At 39.3% G+C, this 22,332-nt stretch overlaps 1 protein-coding gene across 2 annotated transcripts in view; it reads left to right on the plus strand.

The window, feature by feature from the left end:
- Window positions 1-22,332, plus strand: part of VGLL4 (vestigial like family member 4) — a 134,571-nt gene that overhangs the window by 39,484 nt on the left and 72,755 nt on the right. The window contains exon 1 of one of the 2 annotated variants that reach the window (XM_028101782.2): window positions 14,987-15,190. The exons of the other annotated variant lie outside the window; for it this stretch is intronic. Within the exon in view, the coding sequence (XP_027957583.1) occupies window positions 15,109-15,190 (82 nt within the window). The 5' untranslated portion in view covers window positions 14,987-15,108. Of the gene's footprint in view, window positions 1-14,986; window positions 15,191-22,332 lie in introns of those variants that run through there. 2 annotated transcript variants of the gene reach the window in all.

Raw genomic sequence — 22,332 nt, forward strand, 5'->3', positions numbered from 1 at the left:
AACATGGATAGCCATTCAAAAGTAATAGGATTATATGTGAAACCTTTGTGGGTGAACTGGTTAGGCTCCTTAACCCTCTAGTAACTAGCTAGAACTAAACTAAACCCAGAACTAAAGACAACCAGGAAGTTAGATCTTCTCATTTTCATTGAGCTGAAAAGCCAGATCCTCTCTAGGTAGCAGACATGTTGCCTTGATGTTCTCCCCAAGAAATGTAGAACTTTTGATTACTCTAAGACCTCTTGCTGTTATTGTTGGTATTGTTAATTCAAGCCATCAGAAAAATGAGCTAAACAATTTCTTCATGCCCATTGTTAGGGTAAAAATGTGTGTGTGTGTGTATGTTTTTCTCCCCCCCTTTTTTTTTTGCCCTGGGAGGTACAGTATGCTCTCTCTCCACATGCCTTCAGTCAGGAAAACCGAAGAAAAACGACCCCATAAACCCAGCAGAAACAGCCCTCTCTAAATAGTAAATACTGCTGTTTATTATATAAACATGAAATTCTGTCTTGAGATTGCAAATGAATGTGGCAGCCTATGGTTGGGTAGGGATGAGGTGGTAAAAAGGAAGGGAGGAATTATCTGGAACCCTAGAATTTTAAGGCTGATTCATACACTATAGAGGGTGAAGAAAGGATGTTGTCTATTGAAGTGGGATGTATAGTACATTAGAAAGAAGAAATGAGGCTTGGGGAAATATATTAGTAAATGTACATTTTGAATGACTTTAAGAGACTAAATCTGCTCTAGTATTAGACCCTGTTTTTATTTTCCTATTTTTTAAAAGATTGTATTTATTTATTTGAGTGAGAGAGAGAGTGAGCACGGGTGGGGGAGGGACAGAGAGTGAGGGAGAAACAGACTCCCCGCTGAGCAGGCAGCCCAGATGCAGGGCTCCATCCCAGGACCCCGGGATCATGACCTGAGCTGAAGGCAGATGCTTAACCCACTGAGCCACCCAGATGCCCCTAGACCCTTGTTTTTGTTTTTGTTTTAAGATTTTATTTATTTATTTGACAGAGAGACACAGCGAGAGAGGGAACACAAGCAGGGGGAGTGGGAGAGGGAGAAGCAGGCTTCCCACCAAGCAGGGAGCCCGACGCGGGGCTCGATACCAGAACCCTGGGATCATGACCTGAGCCAAAGGCGGACGCCCAACGACTCAGCCACCCAGGCGCCCCTAGACCCCTGTTTTTAATGCAGTCTACAGGATAGGCTTTTGTTTCATCTAAATAATGGATAGGTAGTCAACGTGATTTTTAAATATTTGACAACTTTTAGGGTAAGGATACTAAATTTAACTGAGCATGCATCACAATCATATTTTTCAAGTTAAAAAAAAAAAAAGACGTGTGTGGATTCCTTCACAGATCCACAGCCGTCTTTAATTACTTTTCCCTCCTCAGGATGCACAGAGGAGGTATGTGGCAGGGGCATTCCTGGATTCTCCTTTCAGAAATCCACAGAGGTCTCATTAAGCATAAGGAAACTGCTAACTGGCAAAAAGACGACCTTTGTTCCTGCGTTTTTATAGATGTTTCTGTTTGAAGTTCTTTGGGGGTGGGGGAGTGGGCAGGGCAGTCTTGCTGTCTGAACAGGCTCCACTTCTCCTCATGGGATACCAAGAAGCCTCATCATCTGTGGGAAGAATGGCAGTAATAATTCCCTACATTTGTCGTGCTTTGTAGTTTATGCAGCGCTGGACTAGTCGTTGTTCACTGGGTCTTTGACAGCCCTATGTTATGGGCAAGGGCAGGTTTATCATACTCCTTTTGTAGATAAGGAAATTAAGGCTGGGAGAGGGAGAATTCCCTAGGAACTGGGAACCTAACTTTTCTGACTCCGAGTCTAGTGCCTTTTTTTTTTTTTAATTCCTGGAAAGCCAGTCTGAGGTTGCAGAGTGCAAAAGGTAAGCTTGTCATTGCTATCAGTTTCCAGTTGTACCTTGTTTCTCCTCCTTCGCCTCCGCATTCCTGACTTCCTCTGCGAATAGCCATGTTTCCCTACAGCCCTTCCTCCTTGGCTTAGTCCTTAATTCTTAGGCCCTCTTCTCCCTTTCACTAGGGTCTCAATCCCTCCCCAGGGCTGTGATTTACTGTTCTTGGGGCCACAGTAGTCCCTGCTTCTCTGGGAGGCTGGAATGTTGCTAGCCTTCCAAGCCTGGTTAGAAACCTAGTTCCTTATTGATCAGCTACCAGGTGCCTGGCATTGTGTAGGTGCTGGGGAAACAATGATAAGACTGGGAGGGAGATGGACATTAATCAGCGGAGCATACAAATGTGACATTACAGCTAAGTCCTCCACAGGAAGGTTCATGGTGCTGAGTTACTACAAATTCACCATCGCCAGCCTTGACTTAGACACACATACTGTGGAAATGCTTTTCTGCCCCTCCAGTAAATGCCCTATCTCATTTCCAGGACCCCTTACACACGACACACCCTTACCCATGTGGGGAGAAGCAGAAAAGCCTGGTTTGTACATTTCTGGTATTAAAACAGTTGGGTATTGGCAGTTTATAAATCTCTAGTTTTATTCTGGCTACTGAGCATCAGTGGTTGAAGAAGACAGGCTGAGAATGTGGGGATTCATTTGTCTCTTCCGTGTAAAGCAAGACACAATGTGTAAATTCAAAAGATGGGGTTCACAGTCCAGCTTCCCAGTGGGAAAGATGCTGAACTGTGTCTAAGGTTGGCTCATGTCGCCCCCTAGTTCTGCCCAGGAGTAAGTCATTGGGATGTCCTTGAACTCGAGCGTGTGGAAGGTAAGGAGTTTCCTCAAACAGGCAGGCGCTTTACTAAATTCAACTCAGCATCCCCAGGGCAGAGCTCCTGAACCTGAAGGAGAGGGGCATGTGTGAAAATTACATTACAAAGCATTGTTTAAATGTAAGGTGGGGGTGCCTGGGTGGCTCAGTCATTAAGCGTCTGCCTTCGGCTCAGGTCATGATCCCAGGGTCCTGGGATCAGCCGGCATCGGGCTCCCTGCTCAGCGGGGAGTCTGCTTCTCCCTCTCCCTCTGCCCCTCCCCTTGCTCGTGCTCTCTCTCTCTCAAATAAAATCTTAAAAAAAAAAAAAAGATTTGTAGCAAACATAATAGCCCCCAAGTAAAAACTGCCTAAATGCCCATCAACAGTAGAATGAAAGAAGTGTCATCTGTTAGGGCAATGAAATGCTATACAGCCGTGAAAAGGAATGATTTTTTAGCTACACATAAAAATAAGGAAATACTGGGTGTCTGGGTGGCTCGGTTGAGCATCTGACTGTTGATTTTGGCTCAGGTCATGATCTCAGGATCATGAGATCAAGTGCCATGATGGGGTCCACGCTCAGCCTGGAGTCTGCTTAAGATTCTCTCAGACTATGGACTCTGAGAAACAAACTGAGGGTTTTAGAGGGGAGGGGGTTGGGGGGATGGGTTAGCCCAGTGATGGGTATTGAGGGCACATATTGAATGGAGCACTGGGTGTTATACGCAAACAATGAATCATAGAACAGTACATCAAAAACTAATGCTGTGATGAATGGTGACTAACATAACATAATAAAATAAAATAAAAAAAAATTCTCTCTTTCCCTCTCTCTCTGCCCCTCCCCCTGCTTGCGTGTTCTGTCTCTCTCTACAGTTGATCTTAGGCAAAAAGGCTGAGAAGCGGCTCTCTCTCTTTCTCTCTCTCAAATAAATAAAATCTTAAAAAAAAATAAGGGTAACAACATAAAGTTGAGTGGAAGAATCCAGTCACAGAAGAGTACATGACGTATTATTCTATTTATATGAAGTGGTCAAACTAATTTATGCTGTGAAAGGATATTAGTTACCTTATGGGGGAAGTGCCTAGGAGGGGGCACAAGGCGAGGAAACATTAACATCCTCTTTTAAAATACCTGGTGTGGGGTCTGTTTCCTACATGGGATCCTAACTGGTTGAATGGGTGATTCTGAAGGTAGAAGAATGCTGCACACTGAAGTCCTGTGAAGGCAGATTGAACTGTTACTTGAAGATTGGGCCAGACATTGGGACTGTCAGTGATAGTAGCCCTTCAAATGTTAAATGTTGGGGACTTTTCCTCCATTGGATTTCTTCTCTGATTTTTACCATTGAAGGCAGTTGTAGCCAGCCTTGAAGGAATACATCTGTGGATGATTATGATTTGTGAGAATGTGAATATCAGAATAATATTTTATTTGTGAATGTTCTTTGGATAGGATTTGCTGAACATAGTTGTTTTTAATAATGAAAACCTCTAAAATAAAAGTTTTCATTTGCAACAAAACATTTGTGTTGTCAAACATATAAGATACTAGTTGTAAGACTTACTAATAAGGTATGGTGTTTTGCAAGAGATTTCTCCTTCCTTGGGAATGCTAATTGATTCAGTTCCTTCTACCAGTACTGATTTATTCCAATTTAAGACATTAGTCCTAAGATGGTAGCTAATTTATTATGGTGATCACTTGGTAATGTATATAAATGTCGAGTCACTATGTATGTGGTGCACCTGAAACCAATATAGTATTTGTATATCCACTATGCTTCAAAATATAGATAAAATATAAAATAGTACTTTAAAATACTATTTATATTTAAAATTCATGTTAATTAAAGATTTCCTATTCAATTATTTGATATTAATTGAATTGGTTTTGTTAGTATTTTAATTTTTGCAAAGTTTAGTGATAGTTCAACTGTTTGTTAAAAAATACTTGCTTTGGGGCCCCACGCTGGGCGTGCAGCCTACTTAAAAAAAAAGATATTTTCTGGGACTTTTAAAATTAAATAAAATTAAGAGGCTCATTGTGTTTGAAATAGATCAATCAGGTGAAAGGGCCCAGATTGTGCAGTTTGCATTCTCAAAATTGTTGCTGCATTTTAAAATTCACCCCTAGAGGGTGCTGTTGTATTGAAAGTTTAAATGTGAAGACCCATTTTAAGTTTTTTTTTTTAAGTACATATATTTGTGCTAAAATCCCACTATATTACAGTAGATACTCTAGTAATACTTAATAGAAGTTGAGAGTGTTTTGGGGAGCCTGGCTGGCTAAGTCCGTAGAGTGTGTGACTCTTGATCCCAGGGCTGTGGGTTCGAACCTCATGCTGGGTGTAGAGATTACTTAAAAATAAAAACATAAAAAAAAAGAAGTATTTCTAAGTATTTAAACTTAGAAATGGGACTATTTTGTAAAAAAAAAAAGTATTTGCTTTTGTGAAAAAGTTGACAAAATAGTGCATATTTTTCATCATTCCACCGTGAGCAACTCCAAGTTAGAGAAATAAGCAATATTTTATTATATATTTAGAAATTCTTTCCTTGAAAGAAAATGCAGTTAACATAGGAAACCTGATTGATATGTGGGTTCACCTCATTGATATTTGAGGCATTTGAAAATTGCTTTGGTATCTTACTTAGTTCAACAGCTATGTTGTCGAAGACCTACTAATGCAGTCTTTATAAACTGGTGGGGGAGAGGTAATACAAATTATCTCATAGTCTCCCTTGTTTTAGAATTAAGTGCAGTATATCTAAAACATGGAATTATACAGATTAATCCTAGCTAATGGGGTTCTTGGAGAAGTTGGGGTTTTAGCTAGGCCTTTAAGGACCCGCAAAACTTTGCATTCTAAGCAATATTTAACAGAAAAGAACGTTTGGTTTCTTAAGTCTTTTTTCTTGACACTCAATCTAGGTGTTCATTTAATCCTTTTTGTGCTTTCCTTCTTAAACATTTGTCTTAGTAATTTGTATAATTAGAGAAAAAAGGGAAAGAGCCTTACCCAAGGAAACGTTGTACAAACATAATCACCGTTAGTCTTGCTGTTCATATTATACTGAGGAATGTACCCATAAATGGCAGTGGATTCTACAGATACTCTTAAATATTTTTATACAGCCTACTTCTTGTTCAACTGAGACTTTAGGTCAAGGCATAGTCAAACTTACTTTCTTCCTTTGGTTTGGTCTGTTTTGATTATTATTCATATATCAGGTTAAAGTGATTTAAAAAGAATAAATATGAGGTAAAGAGAAAACTTTAATAAAAGCATTAGCTAAGTATCTAGCTTACTTGGAATCCTGGGAAGAAGAGAGCAACTGAATCCACTAGAGGAACCAAATAGCACAGTAGGGTTATTTGTAATCTCTTTGAAGAGATTATTGTTAGACTTAACATTAAAATAGCCCCTTGGAGTGCCTGGGTGGCTCAGTAAGTTAAGCATCCAACTCTTGATTTCAGCTCAAGCCAGGATCTCAGGGTTGTGAGATCGAGAACAGCATTGGAGTCTGCTTGGGATTCTCCCTCTCCCTCTCCCTCTGCCCACCCCCACCTCTCTTAATTAATAAATAAAATAAAATAAAATAAAATATTCCCTTCTCCATACATACACCCCAATGTTTATAGCAGCATTATCTATAATAGCCAAATTATGGAAGCAGCCCAAGTGTCTGTCAAATGATAAATGGATAAAGAAGATGTGGTATTTATATATATACAATGGAATATTATTCCCCGATAAAAAGAATGAAATCTTGCCATTTGTAACAATATGGATGGAGCTAGAGAGTATTATGCTAAGTGAAATCAGTCAGTCAGAGAAAGACAAATACCATATGATTTCACTCATAGGTGGAATTTAAGAAACAAAACAAATGAGCAAAGGGGAGAGAAAAGAGAGAGGGAGCAAACCAAGAAACAAACTCAACTACCCACACACTGATAGTTAGCCGAGGGGTGGGGGGTAGGGGGATGGGTGACATATGTGATAGGGGTAAGGAGGACACTTGTGATGAGCACCACCAGGTGTTGTATGGAAGTGCTGAATCACTATATTGTACGCCTGAAGCTAATATTACACTGTATGTTAACTAACTGACATTTAAGTTTTTAACTTAAAAAAATCAAATTAAAAAAAATTTCCCTTCCCTGCACATGCTCTAATGAGAGCATTTTGTTTTTTAAAAAAGTGTCTGGAGAGTGAATTTGATCTTCTGGCTTTATTAAGCAGGTCACAATTTTGGTGATTCTGTTCTAACCTGGTAGTCAACTCTAGCAAATTGAACAATTTAACCTAGTAATCAGCCAGGGTTTCTGTCATCGTTATTCCACAAAAATGCTGAGATGCAGCCATAGTGAACATGCATGGAGCACTTATCATGGGCAGTGGGGAGCTTGAGCCAAGAACTGAAGCTCCATTTTCTTGCTCTCCAGAAGAAAGAGAGGTCTTGGGGAATTGATACTAATACATGAAGTAATTAGTAAACAATAGAAGACAGAAAGCATTACTCATATGTGTCTACCTGCTCTGAACGTTTAAAGTACAGGGAGCTTCTCTTTTGTCCTTTTAGGACATGTTTGAATAAATATCATAAACATCTTTGAATCTTACAAAGGTCTAAATAAATGTTTGGAATATTTAGTTGTTAAATCTAAATCAAAAGGATATATTGTGGTGTTTACAGATAAGATACATAAATGATCCACTGCTCATGCCTTACCAGGGCATATTTTCTCATTATGCACCTGCTTTTTAATACGTGGGGAACCTCCTTCACCTTCACCTTGATTATATATGGAATATACTCTTTATAGGTTAATTAGAAATACAGAAAAATGTCAAAATGCCCACCACTCAGATTAGGCATTGTCATTTTGATATTTTTTTACAGTCTTTTTAATACATGTGTATACTTTTTTCATATATGTGTGTATGTCTCAGTATAGAAGCAAAATTGGCATATTGTGTACATATTACTTTTCCATCCTGTTTTGATTGTATTCAATTAACATATGTAGTACTGTTACCGTACAGATAACAGCATAGCCTTTACTCATGTCATCATATTTTTGAAGGAATTATAATGGATGCATAATATTCTGTCATTAATATACTGCAGGTTTTTGTTGTTGTTACTGTTTTTTAGAGAGCGACAGGGAGAGCCGAGTGAGGGGTGGGGGGAGAGGGAGAGAGAGAATCTTAAACAGGCTCCACGCTCAGCACGAAGCCCAACGTGGGACTCCCATCTCACGACCCTGACATCATGACCTGAGCTGAAATCAAGAGTCAGATGCTTAACCGACTGAGCCACCCAGGCACCCCAATATACTGCAGTTTTAATGCAGTCTCTTTAGGTTTTCAAGTTTTCAGCTTTATAAATAAAAGGATGGTAAGCATCTTTATGTAAGCTCTTTGATCAAATCCTGGTGTGTCCTTAAGACAGAGGTCTAGAAGTAGAGTCTAGTGCAAGGAAGGGAATATGAACATCTTCAACACTACAAAAAGCTTGATATGAATACTGCTTTGTAGAAAGGCATTATCTGTTTACACCTCACTAGCAGTGAACAGGTTCTACTAGGATCTCACCTCACCAGCACATTACATAAAATTGAAAAGTCTTTGTTGTTGTTAATTTGACAGATGCAAAATCACTTAATTTTTAAAAATTTATATTTCTTTTTCCCTTTTTTAAAGATTTTATTTATTTATTTGAGAGAGAGAGAGGGAGAGCACAAGCCAGCAGGGTGAGGGGCAGAAGGAGAAGCAGGCTCCCTCTGAGCAGGGAGCCAGATTCTGGGTTCCATCCTAGGACTCCTGGATCATGACCTGAGTGCAAGGCAGACGCTTAACTGACTGAGCCACCCAGGTGCTCCCCAACTTTGTATTTCTTTATTAATAAAGTTGAATAGTTTTTCAAAAATGTATTGGCCACTCATTTCTTCCATTCTTTGCTCATTTAAAAAATATTTAGATTCTTTTGTTTCTACTTTTAAATGTTCTGTATATATAAAAAACATTTATCCTTCATGGACTATATGTTACAAATATATTCTTCTGTTTTGTGGTTTTACTTGGTCTTGTGGTTTTCACATGTATAAAAACCTAAAACTTGTATATTCAGTCAAATTCTTCAGTATTTTCCTCTGTAATTTCTTTAAGGCTTTTTTTTTTCAGTCTTAGAAAATGTTTCCCTGTTCCAAATTAGGTAGTCTGAACATATTCTTACAGTTTTTAAAGTTTTTTCAGTAAAAACTTTATTGCATTCTCTGTATCATGCTACTTACTCTGTATGCAGTTTCACCCCCAAAATGTTCTTTGCTTTATGTTTTAAGTATCTGATAGCTCAAATTTCTTCACTGTTTAAAAAAAAAAAAAGACCTTTCTAGTATAGACCTGATTTTTTTGTTTGGATACAATTTATTTTTTTTTTAAAGATTTATTTATTTATTTGAGAGAGAGAGAATGAGAGCGATAGAGAGCACGAGAGGGAAGAGGGTCAGAGGGAGAGGCAGACTCCCTGCCGAGCAGGGAGCCCGATGTGGGACTCGATCCCGGGACTCCAGGATCATGACCTGAGCCGAAGGCAGTCGCTTAACCGAGCCACCCAGGCGCCCTGTTTGAATACAATTTAGAACTATCTTTCCAGTTTCCTTAAAAACAATTTTGTTGGTACTTCAGTTATGAATATCTTATTAGCTTGTGAATGAACTTGAGAAGCATTGACATTTTCCAGTATTCAGATTTGTAAAATGAGTGCACCAATTGTAACCTGAAGTGCGTTCAGAATCTAGATGAATGTTCCTCAAATGTGAGGACTTGTGGTTCCCAACAGATATCGACAGAAACCAGTTTGGGAAACGCTAGATCATCCAGTGTGTGTGCTGGGGCAGGAGGTTGGATAGAGAACTTACCGGTGAGATGTTTTAATCTTACTGATTTTATCCAACAAATATTCATTGATGGTCTACCATGTGGCAGGCTTATGCCAGACTGACCTTGAAGAAGCCATAGTCCTTGCTCTTAAAGTCTAGACGCGGTTAGGATCAAAGTGTGTATCTGGAAACATGATAGCGAAGGGCAGGGAACAAGGGGGTGGAAGGACGGGGGTCCCACGGGACAAAAGAGGTGTATACCAAGTCTTGAGGGAAGAATGGGTGTTTGCCGGGTAGACAGGCTTGAAAAGTCTTGCATGAAGAGAGAACATGTGCACTGAGGAGTGAAATAATGTGGTGTCAAAGTGTGTGATTCAGTGTGCTTGAAGCATGAAGTGAAAGATGCCAGGAGCTGGGATGGACGGCGCAGAGGGAGTTCACCGCACTGCAGTCCGCCTTTGTAACCAGCCAGCCGCCAGCACCAGGCTGCTCAGACTGCCTGGGGAGGGCGGGGGAACCAGGTTTTTTGTGTTTTGGTTTTTTTCTCTGTCAGCTTTTGTTGTAGATTGATACTTTGTAAAATGCAAACTAGAAATATGAAAAAAAAAACGCTCATTTTTTTAAATTAAGATTAAGAGACATCAAATTGCTCTGTCAAACTGCTATGAAATTTTGAAATGTTCACTCTCTATTTCTGTATCTGTCTCTTATGGATAGTAGCAACCAGATCCCTCCGTGGATCACTCGTGAGTAGCACCACACTAGCTTCCCAGATGAGTGGGAAAGATGTGCCTGGGTGTCGGGAATTTTGCCATAGATGGTTGTAAATACAAGTCTTAAGTATACCTCTGGGACTGTCCACACAGATGATTGGCACTCAGAGGCTGAGAACCATATTGTAAGTGACACAGCATCGTTTAGGGGAAGTTACTAAGTACTCATAACCTTGGCAACTGTATTGTTTGAACCTGGTTAAATCACTATATTTTTTAAATTAATTAATTTTAAAGATTTTATTTATTTACTTGGGAGAGAGAAAGAGAGCATGAGCAAGGGGAGGCACAGAGGGAGAAGCAGACTCCCCACTGAGCAGGGAGCACGATGCAGGACTCGATCCCAGGACCCTGAGATCATGACCTGAGCGGAAGGCAGATGCTTAACTGACTGAGCCACCCAGGTGCCCCTAAATCACTATATTTTAAAATACAAAACTCTCCTCCTCAAAATAAGTGTATAAAATGAAGTATCTTAAGGGAGGTAATTTTTTTCCTCTTTGATAAAAATAATGCTTTTCAACCTTCAACTGCGTATTAGAATCACCTTGGACTCTTTAAAAATGATACTGATCCTGGGTCCCACCTCCTCAGATTAGTTTGATGCCACCTCAGCATCAGGACTTTTTCTTTTTATTATGTTAATTACCATACATTACATCATTAGTTTTTGTTGTAGTGTTCCATGGTTCATTGTTTGCGTATAACACCCAGTGCTCCATTCAGTACGTGCCCTCTTTAATACCCATCACCAGGCTAACCCATCCCCCTACCCCCCTCCCATCTAGAACCCTCAGTTTGTTTCTCAGAGTCCATAGTCTCTCATGGTTCATCTCCCCCTCCCGATTTCCGCCCCTTCATTTTTCCCTTCCTACTATCTTCTTCTTCTTCTTCTAATTTTTTTTAACATATAATGTATTATTTGTTTCAGAGGTACAGGTCTGTGATTCAACAGTCTTATACAATTCACAGCGCTCACCATAGTGAGCTCTCCCCAATTCTATCACACAGCCACCCCATCCCTCCCACCCCCCACCACTCCAGCAACCCTCAGTTTGTTTCCTGAGATTAAGAATTCCTCATATCAGTGAGATCATATGATACATGTCTTTCTCTGATTGACTTATTTCGCTCAGCATAACACCCTCCAGTTCCATCCACGTCGTTGCAAATGGCAAGATTTCATTCCTTTTGATGGCTGCATAATATTCCATTGTGTATATATACCACATCTTCTTTATCCATTCATCTGTCGATGGACATCTTGTCTCTTTCCATAGTTTGGCTGTTGTGGACATTGCTGCTATAAACATCGGGGTGCACGTACCCTTTCAGATCACTACATTTGTATCTTTGGGGTAAATACCCAGTAGTGCAGTTGCTGGGTCATATGGTAGCTCTATTTTCAACTTTTTGAGGAACCTCCGTACGGTTTTCCAGAGTAGCTGCACCAGCTTGCATTCCCACCAACAGTGTAGGAGGGTTCCCCTTTCTTCGCATCCCCGCCAACATCTATCGTTTCCTGACTTAATTTTAGCCATTCTGACTGGTGTGAGGTGGTATCTCACTGAGGTTTTGATTTGGATTTCCCTGATGCTGAGCGATGTTGAGCACTTTTTCATGTGTCTGTTGGTCATTTGGATGTCTTCTTTGGAAAAATGTCTATTCATGTCTTCTGCCCATTTCTTGATTGGATCATTTGTTCTTTGGGTGTTGAGTTTGATAAGTTCTTTATAGATTTTGGATACTAGCCCTTTATCTGATATGTCATTTGCAAATATCTTCTCCCATTCTGTCGGTTGTCTTTTGGTTTTGTGGACTGTTTCTTTTGCTCTGCAAAAGCTTTTTATCTTGATGAAATCCTAATAGTTCATTTTTGCCCTTGCTTCCCTCACCTTTGGCGATGTTTCTAGGAAGTTGCTGTGGCTGAGGTCGAAGAGGTGTTCTCCTTTAGGATTTTGATGGACTCCTGTCTCACATTTAGGTCTTTCAACCATTTGGAGTCTATTTTTGTGTGTGGTGTAAGGAAATGGTCCAGTTTCATTCTTCTGCATGTGGCTGTCCAATTTTCCCAACACCATTTGTTGAAGAGACTGTCTTTTTGCCATTGGACATTCTTTCCTGCTTTGTCGAAGATTAGTTGACCGTAGAGTTGAGGGTCCATTTCTGGGCTCTCTATTCTGTTCCATTGATCTATGTCTCTGTTTTTGTGCCAGTACCATACTGTCTTGATGATTACAGCTTTGTAATAGAGCTTGAAGTCCGGAATTGTGAGCGTCAGGATTTTTTAAAAAGTCCACATTGATTCTAATGTGCAGCCAACTTTCTCCTAGCGGACATGCTAATGACTCATCATGTTTTCTGATTGAGACCTTATGTCAAAGAACAGCGTAGTAATTGTACTCTAAAACTATCATTTGAATTTGAATGTGGTGCTTAAAGATATTAAGATGGTTTGAAATGCAATAATCTAGTGTATCATAGATGCTATTAGAGTTTCTTCTGACCCTCCCTGCCAAATCCCATTATTTTAATTATAATTGATGGTATATATATCTTTCAGTATAGCTTATTCAGTATCTAGAATACATAAACTAGTGTTAATAAATACCCTTATAAATTAAAGCTTGTGAAATCTTGATTTTTCTGTTGTCTGCTTCACCTGCTGCTATCCATTGATGGCAGCAATATTAGGTGTTGTATTAATCTCCTAATAAGATTTGATTAGAACAACTTGCCGTGAACATCTAACATCCAAAGTGCAGTTGTTGCTGGATTTTAAAAATCTAATCCCTTGAAATTATTTATTTAACTCTTACTTTAGAGTATTAAAATTTCAGGTCTTGGTCTACACTATGACACTCCTTGATACTTTCTAAATCTCCAAATAGCATACAATAATATCAATATAGAAACACTTCCTGTGGTGAATTATTATTAGTCTATTTATGGTTCCGAAAGCTAGCTACAGCCTGCAAAGATAAAAGATTCCCCGCCCCCCCCTTTGCTAGTGTGCTCTTCATGTGGTAAACGCTCTGAACATTCAGTGATTTACTCATTCAGTAAACAGCTTTTGGGTGCTTACTTGTGCTAGATACTGGAGATACGAAGTTTAAAGCTCTTAAAGGAACAGGATGGGAACAGAGTAACAGCATACTACTAGCCACTAATACATAGATGGAACAGCTTTCATACGTGCAAAATGAAAATAATTTTTTTAAAGGATTCCATCTGAGAATCTTCTTTTTTTTTTTTTAAGATTTTATTTATTTATTTGACAGAGAGATACAGAGAGAGAGGGAACACAAGCAGGGGGAGTGGGAGAGGGAGAAGCAGGCTTCCCGCGGAGCAGGGAGCCCGATGCGGGGCTCAATCCCAGGACCCTGGGATCATGACCTGAGCTGAAGGCAGATGCTTAACAACTGAGCCACCCAGGCGCCCCAAAATGAAAATAATTTTATTCTCCCCCATACCCCATCGTTTCGAATAGGCATTTAGTTTTGGATATACCAGCCTTACTTGCTTAAACCTCTCTCTCTGTTTTCTCTCTTTCCCTCCTTGGTTTTTTTGAAAAGTTGTTAGGGGAAAAAAAATACCCTAAAACTAGTTTACCGACTATTTTGGGGTCCTGGGCCAGTCATTTAATCCCTCTGAGTCTCCGTTTCCTCTACTGTAAAAAGATGATGCCATCTCTGCCCTGTTAATGTGAGTTTGTCCTGAGGATTATGAGAGAAGTTATATGTAACAGTACCATCAAAATTTGAAAAACACACGGTTCAAGTATAAATGGACATTATAAAACAATTTTTTAAAAGAAAGTAAAAAGAAACCTTACATAGATGTGTGATATAGGTACCACAGCAAAAAACAGTGTGGGTTCCTGAACCCCGACAGTGAAGGACACATCAAAGTTAAATTCTGTGGAAGTTTGCTTCCATGATGGATTTTTTTTTTTTTTTTTACTTTTTACTCAGCTCCCGAAAAAGAAACTTCCTGGGTTTTCTTTCTCCTCCTACGGTTCTGCAGTGGCAGGGCTGTTTCTTGTCCAGAGCAGCTCTGCCACGGCCCCTCTGCACAGACTCTCCACCTCCTCTTTCTCTTTCTTTCAAACACTTAATACATTTAGAGACTGATCTTGTGCAGAAAATATCCCTGACATTTGAAGAGCCCCAGGGATTCAGTGAGCATGCTCCGCGCTCGCTCCCGCTGGGAAGAGGAAGCTCGTTTACATACGAGTCATACCAAGCATAGCCAGCATGTCAGCGCAGTGAACTTGCAGCGGGCTGTGAGGAAAGCGAGCGTGGCTTTGTCCTAGGAAACGTGCTTCGTGTTTTGCTTTTTCACTCCTTTATTTCGAAGAAAGACTCGTAAAGACTTCTGAAACGGTTTTTAAGTGCTTGACTGAGGATACAAAACATATACCATCTACAGATAAACCCTTGAAGGGTTTTTGTGTGAGTTTGATTTTTTGTGCGTGTTTTTTTTTCTTTTTCCTTTTCTTTTTGTCTTTCTTTTCTTTCTTTTTTTTTTTTTTTTTTTTACTTTTACATACTTTGTTTTGATCATCTGAGGCTGGGCCTCACGGTCTTTGTGAAGTTTGAGACGAGCCAGGAGCTACTCAGTAATAATTGATTTTTGAAACGTACTCTTTTGGGGCGAAAGCAAAGAGCTGGTTTTCTGTGCGAGCCCAATAAATGCTATTTATGAAGATGGACCTGTTGAACTACCAGTACTTGGACAAGATGAACAACAATATCGGCATTCTGTGCTACGAAGGTAGAGGTTCCATTCTAGAAATTGCTCTTCTCTTGCTTTTTGTCAAGGCCACTCCTCCTTTAGGGTTCTGAATGCCTTCTGTGTATTTTGTTCTCTTTTTTGGGATTTCAGGGTGCTCTGAAAGACGAGCATTTATTATATACTATTTTCAATACAAAGTTTATTGTTTGTATCTTAGCCTTCAGGGTTACAGTGGGGGAGGGAAGGTAGTGAAATATAAACTGTTAGAAGTTTCCTTTTTGCTTGCAACATATTAACTCTTCAAATCTTTAACTCTTGATAATATGATTATTTTTTATTTCTGTTGGTGTTCTCTTTAGAGGAAGAACTTCTATAACCAGGAAAAGTTAAACGTGTTGTGTTTTTATTCCCCCCCTGCTTTGATACTTATTTTAAACATGCACTATCTACAGTATTCCTGTTATATTCCAATCAGTGCTTGGGATTTTCATGTAGAGGGGAACAGAAAGTTACAGTGAGTTTTTGTCTTCAGGAGCGATTGTCCCAAACAATGAAGAATTTTTCTATTCAGTTTAGGGGACTGGAAGGGCACCCATGTCACAAAGCACAGGCTGGGTCTTTGTCTGATTTCCCATTTCCTGTACAGCTCTGAGAGAGTTCTGACATTGAAGGATGTTCCCTCCACACTCCGGTCCCTTGTGGAAGTGATTGCACAACACACCAACCAGAAAGCTAGATTGAAAGAAAGAAGGAAAGAAAGAAACCTACTCTGAATTCTTAATGTTTATTACCTTCTGCTACACCATGAGGTGTTTCCCCACTGCTTTGTACCGTTTCAAACTGTCTCTGTTAATAGTAAGAAGAGAAAAAGCGATTTCTTAATTTGTTGGAACATTACGTGCGATTTGAAAAAGTGGTAATGGCCTGGGTTTGAGTGGCCGGAGAGGCATCTCCGGGGGAATTCAGCTTGGCAGGAGGAGTGTTTTTTGTTGTAACCACATACAAATCGAGGAGGAGACATCTCCTTTCTGATTCAGTAGGAGCAGTTTCCATGTTTTCTCTTAATAGTGAACTGAACATTTCTCTCGAAAAAGAAAACATTGAAGAAACTTAACGTTTTTCATGTAAAATTTCAGGCCTGTTGCCTAACCAATTGAAAACTTACCCTTTCCCCTTCAAGGAAAATAAAATCTCATTCATACTGTTTTTTTTATTTGTCTGGATAAGGATCTCATACTTAAGATTTTCTTTTTAAAAGGTATATATATATTTTTAACTCCTGCTTGTTCCCACTAATGAGAATTATGGTGGATGGCTTTCTTTGAATCTGCTGCTTTAAGTATCATCTTGCTTCTGAAGTCACTCATTTACAAGGCAGACTTCTTCAGGATGGTGGAAGCAGCAAGTGACTGGGCTTGTTTCTTGTGAAATTAACATACTGCAGTTTTTAAAAACTTTTCTTTTTTTCAGTGATCAAGAAATCACAAACTTTTAAGGCATCATCTGTTGGCTTGTCTTTGTCATTGTGTAGTATGATATTTTCAAAACAAAACAAAAACGTAATGATCAGCCAAAGAGAGGAATTAGACGGATTGCAAGGAAATTGATACCACATTAATTTTTTATGTCTCCAGTTGGTGGTGGTAAGGAAAAGCTTATGAAAGCTCAGGTCGATTTGTTGTTCTGCAGTCTGTAATATACTCGAGAGTAGTCTACTTGCAGTCTTCCCCTTTATTTGGGAGGAAGAAACTTTGATTTTGAAGTTGAGTACATATGTAGGATGATTTGCTATAGTCTGTTTGGTTTAAACATCTGCTGCTATTTTCCTTACTACGAAAGTTAACATTATTTTAACACCAAAATAAATACACAGGAAATGAAGAAAAGCACAGCAAAACTTGAGTGGTGTTTTTAGTGGGTTGTTTATGCCCTGGTGGTTTTCTTCGTATAAACACTGTACACATCTGCTCTGAACTCAAAAGGGTGTTTTGAGGATGGGCATAAATCTCAGCTGGGAATTTTTTTTGGTAAAAAAAGTTGGAACCATTACTGTTCCTTTAAATCCAATACTTTGAAAGTATTCATATTAAACATAGCAGCTCACCAGCATTCCAGGGAAGTTATTTGGAAAATGGAATGTACAGTTGGTAGGTAGCATTTGATTTCACTTAGGGCACAGGCAGATTTTACATCTCTTAAGATTAAGGGACAATTTATTTTTCTGATGTTTTCGTTTTAACAATTAAGATGTTGATGGTTATTCTTTTTCTCCAGGTTAGTTATACCATATTCCCTAGTTGTATAGTTCACAGCTCTACTCTGCAAAATAAACCATGTGTCCGCACTGTCATTCTCAGCCTCTGTGGCAACATATACACAAATAGATCTTTTTTTAGCCAATTATCTTGTAGCATGCAAGGCCTTCCTAAAGTCCTACATTTAGAGTGACACTAAATGGCTCAGATACGGACTCTGCTTGGTGACTGCTCTCTGGCACCTGACTTTGACCATAATAGTCTGTAAGCATAATTGAAAAAGAAGATAAAAGAAAAAATTAACTGCAAATAGGTTTGGGGTGGGACCCATTGGGTAGGAGAAGGAGAAGATTGGCAAAGGGCAGAAAGAATCTCAGTTTGGCTAATTTCTGGAAACCAATTACCTTTATTGGTAATGAACAAATTAGCAGAAGTCTGCTTGTGTTAATGAGCCTGTTCAAAAACCTTATGGTTTATTACCACAGCCCTCAGTAGTTACCAGCTAATCATTCATGACCCTACTGGGTACACTTGAACCCCAGTTTTGCCTCTATCTCCATGAAAAGCCCTCATTTTTTCTCTGTGAACTCCCGAAAATACTCTACTAGTAGACTGAAAGCCTCATGAAGGCAGGGCATTCTGTCTTGGTCACCACTGTATCCTTGAGTCCTGCCATGGTGCCTGATTTGGCTCCCAGGAAGTGGCTGACTCAAAAATCCCATGAAATCTCTCCAATGACAGTGTAGTCACTACTGTATAATTTAGTACTTCACTATATGTATCTTCTATTCTCTAATTATCTAATTATTGAAGAGCTGTACAGGGCCTTAGATATATCTTAGATTTTTTTTTTTTTTTTTGCCAAGGAAACTGAGGCCCAGAGAAGTAAATTGTTCAAGTTTATTCAGAAAGTTTGTAGCAGAAATGAGTTGTCGTGAGGACTCAGTGGTTTTGATTAGTCTCTGATTTTTCTGGAGCATTACTGCCCCTCTACAATCATTTTATGTCTTGTCTCCTTAATTATTAGCTCCTCGATGATAGGGACTATGCTTGGTCTTGGGGACCCTCCCAGCCCCCAGCACGGGGGTGACATCTTAGATTATAGTGCACAGTGAGCCTGTTCTGGAGTCCTCATTGCTTTGAAGCCAGTTGCTGGTCTAGGTTCCCAGGCTGTTGTGATGTCAGGAAGGAGAGTAATGAGAACTCTAGGTGACCAGCCTTGTTGGAATTTGTTCGCCTTGCTGCTCTGGCACTTAGGTTTGCTTTACTTTTTTTCTGATTGTGCAGAGGAGGAGGCCCTGTGTAATGCCAGTTCACAAAGAGTGTTTTCCCAAGGGAGCAGAGAACTGGTTAGACCATTGATTTTTCTCAAGATGGCTGATGGTTATATTTACATAATTACGTGGTGCTGAAAACATAGGTCCTAATAAATGTGCTCATGGCTGGCCGTGGCTTTAAGCTGCTGTTAGTGATACTTTAATTATGGGTTAAGAGCCATTAGTGTGTAATTTGGTAGAAGAATTCTCCCCTTTTAATTTAATAGTGCGATTTATATTGGGAGAAAGTAAGAATAAATTGCATATTGTGATCATCTGAAAGCTTAAGAGGAGAGTAGTCTAAGTTCCTCACATTTTGAGCTGCTCATTGTTTTAGAACATAATTATCACTTATTTCATCACAGGCTACACTTAATTTTCTGGAATTGAAAGGAAAATGCACACGAGTTGTTGAGTGAGACTGCCAGAGTTCCGAGCAAGATTGGGTGACGGATTTCTTTTGTTTTCTGCCAGTCTAACCAGCAGCAGTTTAGTGTTCTTTGTCTAATGAGTTCAGAGGCATCAGGAAACTTAGAGCATTGGGTACTATTAAGGTGAAAAGGCCACAGAGCAGAGCCATTTGAACCCGCCTCTGTTCCCCAGCGCTGCGTGTCAAGTGACCAGCTCTTGATCCAGGGGTATATTCTGAAGTAGAACATCTGCAACTATTTTGCTGTGGAAATTCATTATACTTTAGCATTTTATTTGCAGGAGAGGGTCAGGAGTGAGGAGAGACGGGGGAGAGGGACAGGAGAGAGAGGTGAAGGGGAGGGGAGAGGTGAAGGGGAGGGGAGGGGTGGGCGAGGCTGAGAGGAGCTTGATTAGTTAAACATGCCCAGGTGAGCCCAAGAGATCTCCTGCAAGAGATCTGGCCAGTTTGTATTTCTTCTAATTACAGTTTGTGAAGAGAAGGTGTGATTATATCCTCCTTCCTTCCAGCTCCCCACCCTTGTTTCTCTGCCCTCCTCTGGAAGGATTATTTTACTTGGCTGTTTATCTCTTGGAGCCTACACATGGCTTTGTTTTGGAAGGCAGATTTCTTTTCCTTCCTTTCTCCTTCCCTTCCCTATTGTCTGCATGGCCTTCTATTCCTAGAGTGTTGGGATTTTTTGCTGTAAAGATTTTTTTTAAACACTCCATAAGATGCAAAAAATTCCCCCCGGCATGTGAGAAGATTCAAAACCTCTCAATATAGCCTCGTTCTGCTCAACTGTGAGGATGTTGCAGAAAACGTGGTTTTGTCTGAAGAAATTAGATCCAGACTTAGCACTTCTGCATGTATACAAATAAATAAAACCAGTCTAACCAGGAATTGTTTCTAGATGTATCTGTTTTATCTCTGTATCCGAACATTTATTCAATGACTGTTTATATTTAGTGGTATCTCGGTAATGCATATTGAGCTCATTGGAAATATTCTCTAGCCTGGCTCACCCAACATCAGTTTGTCCTACAAAATAGTCCCTCTCCCTCATGATTTTATTTTTAAGTAATCTCTGCATCCAAGGTGGGGCTTGAACTCAACAACCCTGAGATCAAGAGTCCCATGCTCCACTGACTGAGCCAGCCAGGCGCCCAATCCCTCTTTTATTTCTTAACGAACTCATATATCAGCACCCCCCCCAAAGAAACCTTAACCATGGACACTTAATTTTAAAAGCAGAGTCTGGAAATGATTTTACTTTCTCCATTTGTTCTCTCTTTGCCTTCCTAAATGTTACATGTTCTGCTAAGTTCTAAGGAATTATTTCCATCAGTTTGCTTTGTTATCTTGCCTTCTTTTCTACACTTTTTTTCTCTTTTTAAAGAATACTGTAGATTGTTACAATTTCAGGGTATTATACACAGAATGTGTTTAAATCCTAACAGTGTGAATTACTACTAGTTGAAAGGTTTATTTACCCAAATAAAGTAGAAAATCTATTCTTAAAGTTACCTTTAATTTGTTGCTAATTTATACGATCTTTCTGAACTCTTAATAACTTGTTTGTTTATGAAGAAGTCTGTAAACATAACAAACTGAAATATATTTAGTAAGTGATCACAGAAAACTCAGTCCTGTCCTTTATGAATTCTCCTAAACTTATATGGAATGTGTGTACTCTGCTGGAATGTATTAAGTCTTGGGTCATCCCTCTCTCTCTCAACACTTTTTATTATGAAATATGTCATATGCACATAAACATGCATAAAACGTATGTGTGGTTTGAAAATGAACAACCTTATAATCACCATGAGGTCAGGAAATAATAAATTGCCTCCTTCAGGTATTCTCTCCTTGCCCAATTCCTCCTTGCCCCAAGAGGTCATCACAATTATAACATGTCTTGTCTTTACTTTTTCTTTACTACCTCTATGTGCAGTTCTAAACAAATTAACTTAGTTTTGTCTGTTTTTTCTTTTTCTTTCTTTTTTTTTTTTGAGCCCTATATAATTGAAATTATTTTCTGTGTCCTCTTTTGTGTCTTGCTTGAGGTTTTTTATAGTGGAGATGTCCTTATCTTTTCCTTAGGAAGCCAACTTATCTTCAAGTGTGGGGAATCTTGGCTGTGGAATATATGTGAATGCCCCAAGCATCCTTCTCATTCACTTGCTGCTCACTGTCTACTAAACATAGCTGGTGATGCTTTGGTCCAAACTTTTTTTTCAGCTAGTGTTTTGTTCACAGTCTTCCTCACCTGTTAAAAGCCTTCTACCATCCATGTCGTAATGGGAAATTGTATGTCTGAGAAATTCTGCAGTTTTGGAGAGTGCAAAGTGGGGGACGCTTGAGGAGATACATAGCTTAATTAGGATCTGAACAACGACTTTCATTCTGCATTAATAAGCAATTTGCTTAAAGGCTGAGACTTGTTACAAGTCAACTTTGTTACAGTGCCAGATTTCTTTGGATGTTAATCCAGGGACTTTTAGATACACAGAAAAAGCCTAAGTTGTTCCAGTATTCAAACAATACTCTACATTGTAGAGAGATAGCTGTCTGAGGGCAACAAAGATTTGAAACAATAGACTGCATTATGCACCATCTAAAATTCTGAATGAAAAAGAATCATCCATATGTATTGCTCTTGATTTTTATTTTATATCTGTTTTGCATGAAAATAGTTGCCTGTTAATTGTTCTTGGCTAATGAGTCTATTTTAATAGAGTGAATTCCAGAATTTAATGATTTGTTGCAGATGCATTCTGCCAAGCAATTTAGCAAAATTGTTTACACTACCCCAAATCCAGCTGGACAGAGTGAGCCTGTGCTTCTTCCCTGATAACAATTGAGGGAGTGATGAGTGCAAATTTCTGGACATTTTTCCCCCTTTGAAAACAAAAACGTCTTCCATTATGTGGCAGCACTATTAGAGTGGCAAGGGATTAATTTAAAATTTTATTTTAATGTCAGCAGCTCTTTCCGGTACCCATTTTCTCCCATTCTTACTATGTGTGTCCTTTTAAATGATTATTTTTTTCTGATGAGCAACTGATAAACTGTTGGCTGACCCCACAGAGAACTCTAGTTTTATTTCCCTGCTGAAAAGTTATAACCTCTTTGCCAGTGCTTAAAATCACCCATGAGAGGGCTTTGAGTAGCTTTCTTAAAGGAATATGCAATAGCAAC

Source organism: Eumetopias jubatus, unplaced genomic scaffold, assembly GCF_037043125.1.
Source record: "Eumetopias jubatus isolate StellerSeaLion01/CBP00866 unplaced genomic scaffold, mEumJub1_p1.0 scaffold_1, whole genome shotgun sequence".
In the NCBI taxonomy this organism is placed as follows: Eukaryota; Metazoa; Chordata; class Mammalia; order Carnivora; family Otariidae; genus Eumetopias; species Eumetopias jubatus.